The sequence below is a fragment of the Primulina huaijiensis genome, chromosome 5 (assembly GCF_012295235.1).
Source record: "Primulina huaijiensis isolate GDHJ02 chromosome 5, ASM1229523v2, whole genome shotgun sequence".
Classification (NCBI taxonomy): Eukaryota; Viridiplantae; Streptophyta; class Magnoliopsida; order Lamiales; family Gesneriaceae; genus Primulina; species Primulina huaijiensis.
The window spans coordinates 15,520,694-15,536,680 of record NC_133310.1 but is presented as its reverse complement, the minus strand read 5'-3'; the positions used below and the strand labels follow the sequence as shown (position 1 = coordinate 15,536,680).

Below are 15,987 nucleotides of genomic sequence, written 5' to 3'. Positions count from 1 at the left end.
GTTTGGAGTAGACCCGTTCGCAGATCGTAGCAAGATTCCAGCTTTGCACAAAGGTAACAACAATTGTCCGATAAAAGGACAATAATGAATGTTGCAGCAGAGGTTAAAGTCAATACGTTCCATAAATGAAAAATATTGATACTGCAGATTTTCTCAACGATTTCTCTGAAAATGAACAATATATTGGTGGAATATAAATGTAAAATAATTTATTTTTTTGTACTCATATGATAATGTTTTATTGTACAATTATGATATGTGTTATATTTTTCAATAAATTACATATGTATTGTCAGTAATTTTTCATTGCATATTTTTTTTTTGAAATTCAAATATAGAAAATGCTATGAACAAAGCTAAACAAGGAACTAATCTCATGAAAGTTTGCATACCTGATAGTGGTACAACGCACACTATTCTCCGAGATAAAAGATATTTCTTGAAACTAAAACCAACAAAAACAATGGTGAATACAATATCAGGTCATGTAAACTTGATAAAAGATTGTGGCAAAGCACATTTTTGCTAATGATACAAATTTTTTTTATAAATGATGCTTTTTATTAACCACAATCGAAAAAAATTTGTTGAGTTTTAATGACATATATTCTCATGGGTATGATACTCAAACAATAAATGAAGGAAATAAGAAATATATGTGTCTTACCACATATAAATCAGGAAAGAAATATATAGTTGAAAAACTACCGATGCTCCCTACTGGATAGCATTATACATATATAAGTCCAATTGAATCAAACATGGTAGTTGATAATTTTTCATTACTGATCAATTGGCATGATCGATTAGCATATCCTGGTTCAACAATGATGCGAAGAATTATAGAAAATATACATGGTCATCCGCTGAAAGACCAGAAGATCTTTCAAAATAATAAGTTTCAATGCAAAGCATGTTCTCTTGGAAAACTTATTATAAGACCATCATCAGCTAAAATCCAAACTGAATCACCCATGTTTCTTGAACGTATTCAGGGTGATATTTATGAGCCAATTCATCCACCATGTAGACCATTTAGATATTTTATGGTATTGATCGATACCTCCAGCAGATGGTCACATATATGTTTATTATCAACTCGGAATGTGGCATTTGCAAGATTACTTGCTCAAATAATAAAATTGCGGAATCAATTTCTTGATCATACAATCAAGAAAATTAGACTTGATAATGCTGGTGAATTTACTTCCCAAACTTTCAATGATTATTGTATGCCAATGAGAATCACTGTTGAGAATCATATTGCTCATGTACATACACAAAATGAATTAGCTGAATCATTGATTAAACGTCTACAACTGATTTCTAGACCAATGATTATGAAAACAAAACTCCCTGTTTCTATATGGGGACATGCAGTTTTACATGCTGCTGCATTAATTCGCATCAGACCAAGTATATATCATAAATACTCCTCATTGAAGCTTGCATTTGGTAAAGAACCAGACATTTCTCATTTGAGAATTTTTGGACGTATGGTATATGTGCCTATTTCACCGTCTCAACGAACAAAAATGAGACCTCAAAGAAATATCGGAATTTATGTTGGTTATGATAGCCCATCAATAATTCGATATCTTGAACCTCAGACAGGCGACGTGTTTACAGCACGTTTTGCTGATTGTCATTTTAATGAGGAAATTTTCTCCCCTTTATGGGGAGAAAATAAAAATATCGAGAAAGAAATTACATGGTATACATCATCATTGTTACATATGGATCCAAGAACTAAACAATGTGAAAACGATGTACAACAAATTGTGTACTTGCAAAGAATAGCAAATCAAATACCAGATGCATTTGTAGATACAAAAGGGGTAATTAAATCATATATACATGCTGTAAATGCTCATGCTCGAATTGAAATTCCAAAGAAACAAATTGAAGACACTCATGATGTCATTAAACGCCTGAAGCGTGGAAGGGCAATCGGTTCCAAGGACAAAAAATCCTCGAAAAAGAAAAGGCATAGAGAAACACGATGATCACAAAATAAAGAATGATATTCCGGAAAAAATACATGATGATGAAAATGTTCCATCAGAACCACAAACTGATGAGAATCGTGAAATCTCTATCAATTATATTAATACTGAAAAAATATAGAACCGAAAATATATAAAAGAAATTGATGAGATATTTTCTTATAATGTGGCATTTGACATCATAAATAACAATGAAGATCATGAACCAAAATCATTTGGTGAAGGTAAAAATCGACAGGACTTGATAAAATGGAAAGATGCCATCCAGGTTGAATTGGATTCGCTAAATAAACGTAACGTTTTTGGGCCTATAGTCGTTGCACCTGAAGGTGTAAAACCTGTTGGATACAAATGGTTTTTTATTCGAAAGCGAAATGAGAAAAATGAAATAGTAAGATATAAATCTCGACTTATTACACAAGGTTTTTCTCAAAAGCCTGAAATTGATTATGAAGAAACATATTCTCATGTTATTGATGCAATTACGTTTCGGTATTTGATTAGTTTGGCGGTATCTGAAAATTTAGAAATGTGTCTTATGGATGTTGTCATAGCTTACTTATACAGATCACTCGATAGTAATATATATATATATGAAAATCCCTGAAGGATTTAAGATGCCTGAAGCACAAAGTTCAAAACCCAAAGAATGTTATTTTGTGAAATTGCAAAGATCATTATATGGGTTAAAGCAATCCGGACAAATGTAGTATAATCGGCTAAGTGAACACTAATGAAAAAAGGATATGTAAACAATTCAATATGACATTGCGTTTTCATTAAGAAAACAACATCTGGATGCGTAATTATTGCTGTATATGTTGATGATTTAAATATCATTAGAACGAATAAGGAAATTCAAGAAGTTGTGTCATACTTGAAGAACCAATTTAAAATGGAGGACCTTGGAAAAACAAAGTATTGTCTGGTTTTGCAAATTGAACAAAAAGAATGTGGAATATTTGTTCACTAGTCAAATTATACAGAAAAGGTCCTTAAACGTTTTAATATGGATAAATCAAATCTTTTAAGTACTCCAATGATTGTTAGATCATTAAATATAGAAAAGGATCAATTTCGTCCATGTGAAGATGATGAAGTTATTTTTTGTCCTGAAGTACCATATCTAAGTGCTATTGGTGCCCTTATGTATCTTGCAAATTGCACAAGACCTGATACATCTTTTGCTGTAAATTTATTGGCAAGATTTAGTTTATATCCAACAAAAAGACACTGGAACGGAATTAAACATAAATTCTGTTATCTACGAGGAACGATATACTTGAGACTTTTGTATTCAAAAGATACCAATCAAAGCATAATTGGTTATGCTGATGCTGAGTATTTATCTGATTCACACAAGGTACGTTCTCAAACCGGATATGTATTTACTCGCGAAGACACTGCAATTTCTTAGCGATCACAGAAACAAACACTTGTAACAACTTCATCAAATCACGCCGAGATTATTGCACTACATGAAGCAAGTCGTGAATGTGTGTGCCTAAAATCAAAGACCGAACATATCCAAAGCTCATGCGGATTATTATTCGACAAGAAGTCCGTGACACTATATGAAGATAATGGTGCATGTGTTGCTCAAATGAAATAAGGATACATAAAAAACGACAGAACTAAACATATTCTCCCTAAGTTCTTCGCATTCACCCTAAGAGCTTGAGAAGAATAAAGATATTGATATTCGTTACATTCAATCAAGTCAATCAAGTGAAAACTCATCAGATCTCTTCACAAAAGCACTTCCGACAGTATTCAGAAAGCATAGATATAATATTGGGATGTCAATCTATGAAATTTGTGAAGAATCGTTCGTATTAACATGAGGGAGAGTTTACGTGAGTGTACTCTTTTTCCCTTACTATGGTTTTTATCCCAATGAGTTTTTCCTAGTAATGTTTTTAACGAGACAATAAAAAACACGTAATGAAGACAATCATTGTATCATGATCATCATCACAAGGGAGAGAGTTCAAAAATAAGAGTTGAAATATTTGAATGTTGAAAAATAAGACTTGAAATATTTGAATGTTGAAAATAAGAGTTGTAAATATTGAAAATTAGTGTGTGACGATGTATATAATGATGTATTTATTTTTGGATTATTTCCAAAAAAATTCTATAAATAGATCTCTCAATTTGTGAAGAAAATCACAATTGAACAGAGAAAAAATTTTATAAAGTGCATAATTTAATATTTTATGAGTTTTGAGATTTTTATTTTTTATCGTAAATTTTTACTTTTAACAAAGACAAATATTTCATTACCTGATAGTTATGCGACGAATTGTTCTTTTGAAATATAAAATAATATTTTAACGGTACTTTCAACAAACTTTTCACCCAGCCAAGCGAGTTGGATCGAGCAGAGACGATCATAAAGTACCAATTTTATAACATGGTAAAAAAAGTGTACATTTTATTGGAGGAAAATGCATGCAGCCGCGACCTAAATACCAGCCTGCAAACCAAACAGAGTACTTTGAAGACCATTTATGCATCTGATTCAATTCATAAAGCAAAAGTTGTTTACTGGGGATAATTAACAAATATTATAACCAAATTTTGACGAGAAACTCGTCTTAGAAAGAAGAAACGAAGCTTGAGAAATCACAAGATAATGAGGTGAATACATCTAAAACCAGATCTCACCAAATTAGAGAAGACTACCAACCTAAAAACTTTTGCCACAAGTAGCAAATTTTTTTGATTAAAGACAACTACTATGAAAAGTATAGATAGCAATACACCCAAATTGTAAACGACCATAATTTACTACTCATTATCAGGCTTTGCTGCTTCCTTGATATCTTCAGAATTGTCATCCTACAAGAGAAAAATAGGTTACTAGTCCATTGCATAATACTCAAGAAAATTTGGAGGAAGTGCTCAGCAAGGAATGACAAAAATAAGCTACCTGCATGTCTGAAGTCCACAAAGTGAGGTTGTCCCGGAGAAGTTGCATAATCAGAGTGCTATCCTTGTATGATTCCTCTCCAAGGGTGTCCAACTCAGCAATCGCTTCGTCAAAAGCCTTAAAGAGTACAAGTAAATATTGTATACTTAACCCATAGTTATAAACTCAAACTAAAACTAGCACAAGTTGATTTTAGTCATAAACATCTAAAAAGAGAGCTTGAATTTTCCAATCATATCAAAACAATGTCCCCCCACCATTGCACTAAAGCAAAAGAAGATAAAGCTAAGATTCAGCACTTAGAGATATAGTCCTTCACAGTTAAATAGTTAAACTATAAATAAAACAAGGATTTCAAAATCTCTAAGTTGATATTTTCTTTGGCACACCTGTTTAGCAAGATTACAAGCACGATCAGGAGAATTCAAAATCTCGTAGTAAAACACTGAGAAGTTGAGAGCCAGTCCAAGCCGGATTGGATGGGTAGGGGCCAATTCGGCGTTGGCGATGTCCTGCAAGCATCAAAACACACTCATTAGTCAATAATTTCAATTGAAAGTACGGTATCCATGAACCCAGTTATTGTTGGAATTGGAAACAGAATAAGATGCACAAAAGGCTAAGAACTTGAGGGATGTGTATGGCCTCATTAAAATCAACCCAATTTCAATATAAATCTACAAGGTCTAAATACAAGTGAAACTCAGCACAACAAAATTTTACAACCTAAAATTCTTCTACGATTTCACAAGCATATAATCAAGGGAATATATCAAAAAATTCCACAGAGCCACATTACAGAGGTCAAAAAATTGGATTCGTCTACACATTCACAAATAACAGAAACTGATCCAGAACGCGGATCATTGATCAAAGTTAATAAAGGAGACAAAGCAAATCAAGTCAAATGACATTTCAAGCACTCGATCAGTATTTCTGAATTTACTTCATCTTTAATATTCCACAAATGGAGTTAAATTGTTGGACTAAATATTATATTTAAATCATCGTAAAAGGCAGATAGTAGATTTTGAATCTCCCTGATCCGTAAAGTATTTTTCCCCGTACAGGAAGTCAGAAAAAGAAAGAAATAAAGAAACCCTAACCTGAGCCGACTTGTACGCTGAAAGAGTGTTCTCAGCGGCCTCCTTGCGCTCGGCTCCAGTCTTGAATTCCGCCAAGTAGCGATAGTAATCACCCTTCATCTTCAAGTAAAACACCTTCGAATCACCGGAGGCCGCGGATCCGACTAGCTTGGTATCAAGTAGCTTGAGAATGCCGTCACAGATGTTGGAGAGCTCCGACTCGATCTTAGATCTGTAGGATTTGATGACCGAGACGTGGCTCTCGTTCCCGCGGCTCTCCTCCTTCTGCTCGATGGAGGAGATGATACGCCAGGAGGCGCGGCGCGCACCGATGACGTTCTTGTAGGCGACGGATAGGAGGTTGCGCTCCTCGACGGAGAGCTCCTCTCCTGCGTCAACGGCGAGGACAACCTTCTCCATGAACTCAACCATCTCCTCGTAGCGCTCGGCCTGCTCCGCCAGCTTCGCCATGTACACGTTCTCCTCGCGGGTGGACGCCATTGAGACCTAGGGCTTTGAATTTCTGGTGTAGTGAGAGAATTTCTTTTGAAATGGGTTGCCAAATTACAGGGGAAAGGCCAAGTTTCACGAAGTTCGGGATGGGGAAATGACGAACCATGACTCCCCATACACATTAATTCGAAATAAAGGAGGGTATGTGTTTATCTCTCTTGCCCGTAACAATTAAAACTCATTTTAATCAAAACAATATAATTAGGAACGATTAAAATTGAATTTAGTAAAAATTAAGCTAGTAAAATGAGACATTTAATTCTTGGAATAATAATTAATATAAGATTCATCTATGTATCTTTTACAAAACATAAAAAGATCTAACAGAGATATATTAAATAAAGTAAACAACAAAATATTTTACCGAGTTCTACCTCAAAAACATAAATTTATATACAAAAAAATCACCCATAAACGTCTTAAACGCAATTACTCGGCTAAACAGGCTGAAGAGCTATAACATGAATTTATTATTTCCTGATTAAACTCGAACCTTGTGTTTACCATCTCCTGATTCATCTCTTTACCTTATGTTTTAAATAAAAAATTTTATATTAAATCAAAATTCCAGAACTCAAATGAATCTTTTATCATTTCATTAAAATTTCAAGTTACAAATAAATATAGATCATGTCATAGTAAGACAATGATTTATAACAAATGATTTAACATGTATAATCTATGAAATATATAAATTATAAACAATAAATAAAAACAGAAAAGAAAAACAATAATAGAATATAAACTTACAAGTTTATATCAACAGCTTAAAGCTTTTATTTAATTTCTTAAGAAAAGTTGTTTACTGAGAAGGAATAGAGGGGAGCAAACTCGACCGTGTCTTTCTAAGAACACGATACAATCTATATATAGAAGGAAAAGTCGGACATGAAACCTCGGATTCCATCTCAAAATAAAAAGTATAATGTTTTATAAAATCAAATAGTTAAATAGTTCAATAATTTATAAAAGTAAATAGTGACAAGGTCACCAAAATAAAAAATAATGATATTGCACTATCTTTTGTCTTCTGACATCATCTTCCATCATTTTTTATCTTTAGGAGTCCTCGGTGATATTCAATTTTTCAAAAATATTATCAATATTAGAGCATTCTGGAATATCTTCCTCTGGATCTTGGGCATCATGCATATTCATTAGATAAATAAATTGATTGTCACTTGATTCGGATGCCATTGATTTATCGGATTTAGCGTCTGAACATCCAATATTCTTATAAAGATTTTTTTCATCTATTCAATGTATACATCGATCATCTTTTCTTTTGAATATATTTCAGAATATTTCTGAGTGGGTATCTTGAAAGGACTCAAAGATTCTTTTTCTTTTTCTTGTTGCATTGCATAATCTTTTTTATTTGAAAGAATTTTTTCTTCCATTTGTTGAATTGTTTCAAAGTCATAAGGCTTTCCTGTTTTATGATCATCTCTTAATTAATTTTCCCAAATTTTTGTAGAACTAACCCTCTATATGCAGGGAATTCCTTCATCAGTGTGACCAAATTCAGGCCGCCATCTCCATATCTATGGAATTCCAGATTCCATATAGAATAGACATAAAGTCTTTCCATCAATCCAAGATTCTGAAAATAATTTTTTAATACTTGGAGAAACATTAACCAAGTATTCATTGGTATTGGAACTTTTCAAGTTCGCACTCTTGATTTTGATATTAACAAAATTTGTTATTTTGTGTTACTAATAATCTACCTTAGTGTGCAGAAGCTAGGATCAGTCACGAGCTGTTTACATCGCAAACTGAAGACCTAACTGATCGCACAAACTGAATCATTCTAACTGTTATGTCAATTGAGCAGTCTAGCTGATTGTCCAGTTGATAGGTGGTTCAGCAGGAGAACTGTAGAGGCCTCTAAATTCGTACTTGAAAATTTGCGAAAAAATTTAAAAATTTTCTTTTTCATTAATTAAATTACCTCATTCATAAATAAACTGATAAAATAAAGTTTGATGTTCAAAATAGCAGCGGAAGTAAATTTTTGTTCGCAAAATAATAATTAAAAATAATTCAACAACGATGAAATGTTTGAGCCAAAACAGTAAATGCTAAAATTTGAGGTCCTCGGGTCCTACTACTACCGACACAAGCTAGCTCACTGGTCCCCGCCCTCGGTTCCGACATCATCAGTACCTACAACAATCAAGTCTAGTGAGTCTAAAGACTCAGCATGCATATATCGTAAATAACAAGTAAATAGATAATAATAAAATTGCATGCGAAGTGAAAATATCATGTCATGAGGAATTATAGTATTTGCATAACTGAACTATAAATATCTTATCATGGATAGTTATAAATACGTGCATAACTGAACTGAAAATCATAAGTGAACTGTTAGCCCAATAGAGCTCTGTAATAAAATAACCTGGATGATAATTTTGTTGAGATTATGTTCTACGCAAGTGGCCCCATGAACTGCACTGAACTGAACTGAACTGAACTGACCGGTAACTGACGACCGGGTGAAATACTAATCGTCTGATCAGACTAATGCCACAGTATACTGGGTGGTACAAAACTGAATTGACCGGTAACTGGCGACCGGGTGAAGTAATAATCCCATGATAGTACAATGGCCACAAGCAATATCACATAAATCTCAAAAATGAATAATTTTGCACGTAATATAATTAAATAACATAATTAAATATCCTGAATAATTTTACTGATTGGGTTGGATCGCTCCCAGGCTCGCTGCGGCTTAAATTTAACATGAAAAATATGCAAATGATTTTCTTGACCAAACTTCGTAATTGAATCAAAAAACGAGACAAATTACGCCCACTGACTTAGTATTTAATCATGACTCCGAGCCAACCCGAACCAACACCGAACCAACGTTTAGTCATGATTAAAATACTCTTAAAAATGATGAAATAATGCTCCTAAATTTACAGTACTCGAAATTTAGTGAATGGAGGCCAAAAACGTGAAACATTCTTTCGAGAGTCACTTTGGCACATTGTACCGTAAATTCTCGTACGACCTCTAAAATGATCCGAATCACGAACGGCCAAAAACATGACCTTCCTAACTCAATGAGGCACTGTCCAGTCCAAGGCCATAGGCTAAAAGCCAACCAACAACTCGAACGAGCCACTGAACCGCCGCAGCAAGTTGCTGTCACAAAAATACAGCAACTGTGCTTTGGTTTTCTTGCGTCGTTTTCGAGGCTACCGGCCATTGGGGCTTGAACCACCGACCAGAACCTCTTACCAACATCTGAGGGAATGATTTGAACCATGGCTAAGGGCCCTAGGCCAACCAAGATCCATACCAACCCATGACCGAACACACACACACATGCAGAAAATGAAGGGTCGAAGGGGCTGTTCTTGTTTTGTGTTTGAAAAACCGATGCAACCATGGACCAAGCCTGAAAAGGACGACTTGGTCACGTCTTAGACATAATAAGAAGATGTTCTAACCAAGGCTATAGCCCTTAGGGCAGCCAAGATCAGAGACATCCTACTTTGACAACAAATAAGAAAAATCGAACCCCAAAGTGACACTAGGAACGGGTTACTGTCAATTCTGAATTTCAGTATGCATAGGGCTTGAACCGATGGACCCACATGATCCTAATACACCCTAACACATGTCTAGGTGCAGCCTTGGGAGCCTAGGACTGAGCCAACCCTGCAACAATAGAAACAAGCCAAACCCGTGAGGCATAGAGGAAATCGAACAAAATCTGCACTTATTTTTATAAAACTTGCTGTCCATATTTCGGTTTTCTTGCATGAAATCATGTACATGTGATATTTAAAAATACCTATATGGCTTGATTGAAGAGCAAAAGAAATATATACATGCCTTGGATTTTCTTTTTGAAAGAAAACAAACGATTACGACGACGCGGCGCGGGGGAGACAGAGTGCACTTTTCCTTCTTTCTTGCTACTCGATTTTCTTCCTAATCCCTCACTGAATTCTCATGTTTTTCTCTCTATTTACTTCTGAAATTTTTGAAAATAAGGTAGGGAGAATGGCTAAGGAAAATAGGGAAGATGGCAAGATAAATGAATTGAAAATATTCTTTCTATCTACTATTTGAGAGATAAGGAAAAATAGAATGATATCAAAGATTTTTCTTGAGGGATAAGAGAGTGTACTAGGTCGAATTCAAGTCTAGGTGCAAAGGGAAAAATTGTTTAATTAATGATTTGATAGAGATTTAAAAGTTATGGAAGATATCCATCTAGAAAAAGTTTAAGGGAAGGATAATTAAAGAATTGAATTGTAAATTAAATCTTTCAAAATGGGGAGAGGGCCGATTTTCTCATCAATCAAATGGGGTGGGATCTTGCTCAATTAATTATTATAGAAGATTTATTGAGATATAAACATCTCCCTAGAAAATGGATAAGGAAAGAATTCAAAGAATTTAGTTGCTAAACTTTTTAAATCTCCTAAAAGAAGTGACCGGTTTTTATTAATTAGATTGGGAAAGATATTGCTAGATAGACATGGTAGGATATTGCTTAGGTATTAATTAAATGAGGATTTAAAATTAAGAGATTATCTACCATGAAATGGATATGGAAAAGAATCAAAGTTGAGTTGTAAATCAAAACTAAATCATTTGGAAATGGGGTGGCCGAAAATTTGGATAAAGGGGAGGGAAAATTTTTTTTAAATTTTATATTTTAAATCTTTAGGGTTTTATTTACTCATTAAATATTTTTGTGAATTAATAAATTAACTAGGGGATGCCATTATCTTGCATGCATGGATAATTCTTTAAATTTTAAAGATAAATTTACTATCATGTCAAATCATAATTACTTAATTAAAATAAGTCTAGATTAACTAATCTCAATTGGTCACATATTTATTTTAGGCTTTTAATTAAATTATTGAACCTAAAAGAATTTATTTACTACTTATCTCAAGTTAATTAAATAAATTCTTAAACTTTCTTTTTCCTTAAAATAAATTATTATTTATCTTTAATAAATTTTAGGAATATTTTCTTAATATTAAAAATTTATCTCTTTACTCCAACTCCGGTCCGGCCTCACTTAATGAACTGAAAGCTAACAATTAAACTACTGCACAAAATAAATTTAAAGAAAAGAATCTAAATACTCAAGCAATAAAAATCATTTTAATTTAGATATTAGGAATTATGCATGACTTATACGTAGTCTAATTTACGGGTTCTACAATCCTTCCCCCCTTCAAAGAAATTTCGTCCTCGAAATTAAAACTCACCGAATAACTCTGGGTACCGGCTCCTCATCTCTGGCTCAGACTCCCACGTAGCTTCCTCCTCTGAATGGTTAAGCCACTTGACTTTAACTCGCTTAACCAGTTTGTTCCGAAGCTTCTTTTCCCGTCTGTCTAGGATCTGCACTGGTCTCTCCTCATAAGACAGGTTCGGAGTAAGCTGCAACGGCTCAAAGTTCAGGACATGCGAAGGATTTGCCATATACTTCCTCAGCATAGAGACGTGGAACACATTGTGTACTCCGGCCAGATTCGGCGGAAGAGCAACACGATAAGCTAGCGTCCCAACTCTGTCAAGGATCTCAAATGGTCCAATGAATCTCGGACTGAGCTTCTCTTTCTTCCCAATCGCATGACACCTTTCATAGGTGCCACTTTCACAAAGACATGGTCGCCCACGGCAAACTCTAAATCTCTCCTCCGTTGGTCCGCATAACTCTTCTGTCGACTCTGAGCAGTCCTCATCTTGTCACGGATCTGGGCTACTATATCGACAGTATGCTGAATAATCTCTGGACCCAACTCGGCTCTCTCTCCTACCTCATCCCAATGAACGGGAAATCTACACTTGCGACCATACAATGCTTCATACGGAACCATTCCTATAGAGGACTGAAAGCTGTTGTTATAGGTGAACTCCACTAATGGCAAGTTCGACTCCCAACTCCCGGAGAAATCGATAACACAAGCACGGAGAAGATTCTCCAAAATCTGAATGACTCGCTCTGACTGCCCATCTGTCTGAGGGTGGAAAGCTGTGCTGAATAGCAACTTCGTACCCATCGTCGAATGCAAACTCTTCCAAAATGAGGAAGTGAATCTGAGGTCTCTGTCAGATACGATAGAAACTGGAATACCATGAAGTCGGACTATCTCCCGGATATACAACTCTGCATACTGAACCATGGTGAAAGTCATCTTGATAGGCAAGAAGTGTGCTGATTTGGTAAGACGATCGACAATCACCCAGATAGCATTTGATCCTCTGACTGACTTCGGTAAACCGGTCACGAAGTCCATGGTAACATTCTCCCACTTCCACTCGGGAATAGGAAGAGGCTTGAGCAAACCTGCTGGCCTCTGATGCTCTGCCTTCACTAACTGACAAGTCAGACACTCGGATACAAAGCGTCTGATATCCTTCTTCATTCCTGGCCACCAGTACAATAACTGCAGGTCTTTGTACATCTTCGTGCTCCCTGGATGAATATAGTATGGTGACATATGGGCCTCTGATAGGATATCTGCTCGGATAGAATCACTGCTTGGAACCCATATCCTGTCTCGGTATCTCACAATACCGTCACTAATTGAATACAAGCCACTGCCCTTGGCCTCATCTCTCTGCTTCCACTTTGCCAACTGCTCATCTGCTGACTGACCACTGCGAATACGGTCTAGGAGAGAGGACTGGATAGTCAAGGTAGATAGACGGGGAACTCTACCTTGAGGATATGCCTCTAGATCAAGCCTCTGCATCTCAGACTGAAGAGGTCTCTGAATCGTCAAATGGGCGATCACTGCAACTTTCCTGCTCAGTGCATCCCGCAACTACATTAGATTTACCTGGGTGGTAGCTAATGTCACAATCATAGTCTTTCAAAAGCTCCAACCAACGCCTCTGACGCATATTCAGCTCTTTCTGCGTAAAGAAGTACTTGAGGCTTTTATGGTCGGTAAAGATCTGGCACTTCTCTCCGTACAAATAATGCCTCCAGATCTTCAAAGCAAATACAACGGCTGCCAACTCTAGGTTATGGGTAGGGTAATTCTTCTCATGAGTCTTCAACTGAGGAGAAGCATATTCTATCACTTTCCCATGCTGCAATAATATTGCGCCAAGACCGAGCTTCGAAGCATCGGTATATAGAACAAACTCACCGGGCCCTGACGGCATAGCCAAAACTGGTGGTGAGATAAGAGCTTGCTTCAAAGTATCGAAGCTCTTCTGACACTCATCGCACCACACAAATTTCACATTCTTCTTTGTCAATGATGTGAGTGGAACTGCGATGGAAGAAAATCCCTAAATGAACTTCCGGTAATATCCTGCTAAGCCAAGAAAACTGCGGATTTCAGATGCATTCTGCGGCACAACCCAGTCTCTGACTGCTGCAACTTTCGCTGGGTCTACCTCAATACCACTGCTAGAAACCATATGGCCTAAGAACGCCACCTTCTCCAACCAGAATTCATACTTACTGAACTTTGCGAATAACTTGTGCTTCTGCAAGGTCTGCAACACTGTGGTCAGATGTCTGCCGTGATCCTCTTGATTCTTCGAGTAGACGAGAATGTCGTCGATGAACACTATCACAAACTGATCAAGATACGGCTGAAATACGCGATTCCTGAGATCCATGAAGATCACTGGCGCATTCTTCAAATCGAACGACATCACAAGGAACTCGGAGTGGCCATAACGAGTCCTAAACGCAGTCTTGGAAACATCAGTGTCTTTCACCCTCAACTGGTGATAATCGGAACGCAGATCAATCTTGTAGAATACCGAAGCCCCCTGCAACTGGTCGAATAGATCTTCAATCCTCGAAAGTTGGTATTTGTTCTTCACTGTCACCCTGTTCAGCTCCCGGTAGTCAATACATAGTCTCATGGACCCCTCCTTCTTCTTCACAAACAAGACTGGCGCGCCCCATGGTGAGAAACTCGGTCGAATGAACTCCTTGTCGAGAAGTTCCTGAATCTGCTTCTTCAGCTCTGCCATCTCTGTCGGCGCTAGTCGGTACGGTGCTTTTGAGATTGGTACCGTACCTGGCATAAGTTCGATAGAAAACTCCACCTCTCTCTCAGGTGGCATACCAGAGACGTCCTCAGGAAAAACGTCTAAGAAATCTCTAACAATAGGAACATCTGCGGCTAACTGACTGGGTGTCTCGGGGATAGATATAAAAGTTGCTAAAAATGCTCGACACCCTCTATGCATGAGCTTCCTAGCCTTGACATAAGGAATAATGTGTGGTAAGGGAAAGTACCTGTCCGGCTCAAATAAGAACTTTGTCATCCCAGGCAGTCGGACTATAAAAGATCTCCGCTGGAAGTCTATCAACACTCTGGTCCGCAATAGCCAATCCATGCCTAATATGATGTCGAACTTTGACATCGGCAAGACAATCAGATCCGCATAAACAAGGTTGCCATGAAGCTCCAGGTCTATGTCTCGGATCACATTGGTGGCTGTCATCTCCTCTCCCAAAGGCAGTACCACTGAGTAGGCTACATCTAGCCCAACGGTCTTAACTTTTAGAAAATTCGCAAAGACCTCAGAAATAAATGAGTGAGTAGCCCCTGAATCTATCAGGGCTTTGGTAGCTGAGCCAGCTATGAAAATTCTCAGTGAAAGGTTAGAACACTAGGCTGAACCCAATAATCACAAAACTAACTTATAGCCATGCAAAGGCCAAAGTTCTTCTAACTTAAATTCCCCAAAATAATACTGAGTAGAGCATGCAATCCTATCGCAATACTAGGTTCAAAATCTCACCAAAAACATTAAATCCCAAATATAAATTTAAAGCTTAAAGGTACCTGTCATAATCATGGTATCGGGGTTCGTCTCCGCTGCATGGAGAGCAAATACCATGCCTTGGGTAGACAGATTCCTCTGAGGGCACTGCGGTAGCACGTGGTCTGGGCTACCGCACTTGTAAAACTTCCCAGAGCCATACATACATACTCCAGGATGGCGGCGTGAGCATTTAGGACAGATCGGATGCTCAATAGGCTTAGGGACTGCGCGTTCCCGCTGCTGCTTCTGCTGGTGGCCTCTGTTTCTGGGCGAGCCATGGAAAGGCCTCTTGTTCTGCTGCTGATGCTGTTGAGGAGGAGGGCGGTGTGGTACCTGGACTGGGCGCTTGCCCTGGCGGTCTCTCTCGATGTCACGCTGATCCTGCTCTACAGCTAGAGCTCTGGAGACAGCGACCTCATAAGTAGTAGGGTCAGATACCCTAACATCACGGCGCAAGATCGGCCGTAAACCCACCAAGAAATGCATTAACTTGGTCTTGGCATCATTCGCGATCAGGGGTNTCTATTCAATGTATACATCGATCATCTTTTCTTTTGAATATATTTCAGAATATTTCTGAGTGGGTATCTTGAAAGGACTCAAAGATTCTTTTTCTTTTTCTTGTTGCATTGCATAATCTTTTTTATTTGAA

General features: G+C 37.0%; 1 protein-coding gene across 1 annotated transcript; it reads right to left on the bottom strand.

Annotated features, from left to right (window-relative positions):
• Nucleotides 1-4,486: 4,486 nt before the first annotated feature.
• On the bottom strand, nt 4,487-6,654 carry LOC140976674 (14-3-3-like protein 16R). Its single transcript, XM_073440927.1, has 4 exons — nt 6,048-6,654; nt 5,331-5,453; nt 4,942-5,058; nt 4,487-4,850 (listed from the first exon to the last, which is right to left on the bottom strand). Exons 1-4 carry the CDS (start codon nt 6,525-6,527, stop codon nt 4,800-4,802), a joined length of 771 nt encoding a protein of 256 aa, XP_073297028.1. The 5' UTR covers nt 6,528-6,654; the 3' UTR covers nt 4,487-4,799.
• Nucleotides 6,655-15,987: the final 9,333 nt, after the last annotated feature.

Excerpts from the sequence above, each read along its gene's own strand:
- LOC140976674 (XM_073440927.1), bottom strand. The coding sequence starts at position 6,527 with ATGGCGTCCACCCGCGAGGAGAACGTGTACATGGCGAAGCTGGCGGAG. Across the intron at positions 5,454-6,047 it reads CAGCGTACAAGTCGGCTCAG|GACATCGCCAACGCCGAATT; the intron begins GTTAGGGTTTCT and ends TGATGCTTGCAG. Across the intron at positions 5,059-5,330 it reads CTTGTAATCTTGCTAAACAG|GCTTTTGACGAAGCGATTGC; the intron begins GTGTGCCAAAGA and ends GTACTCTTTAAG.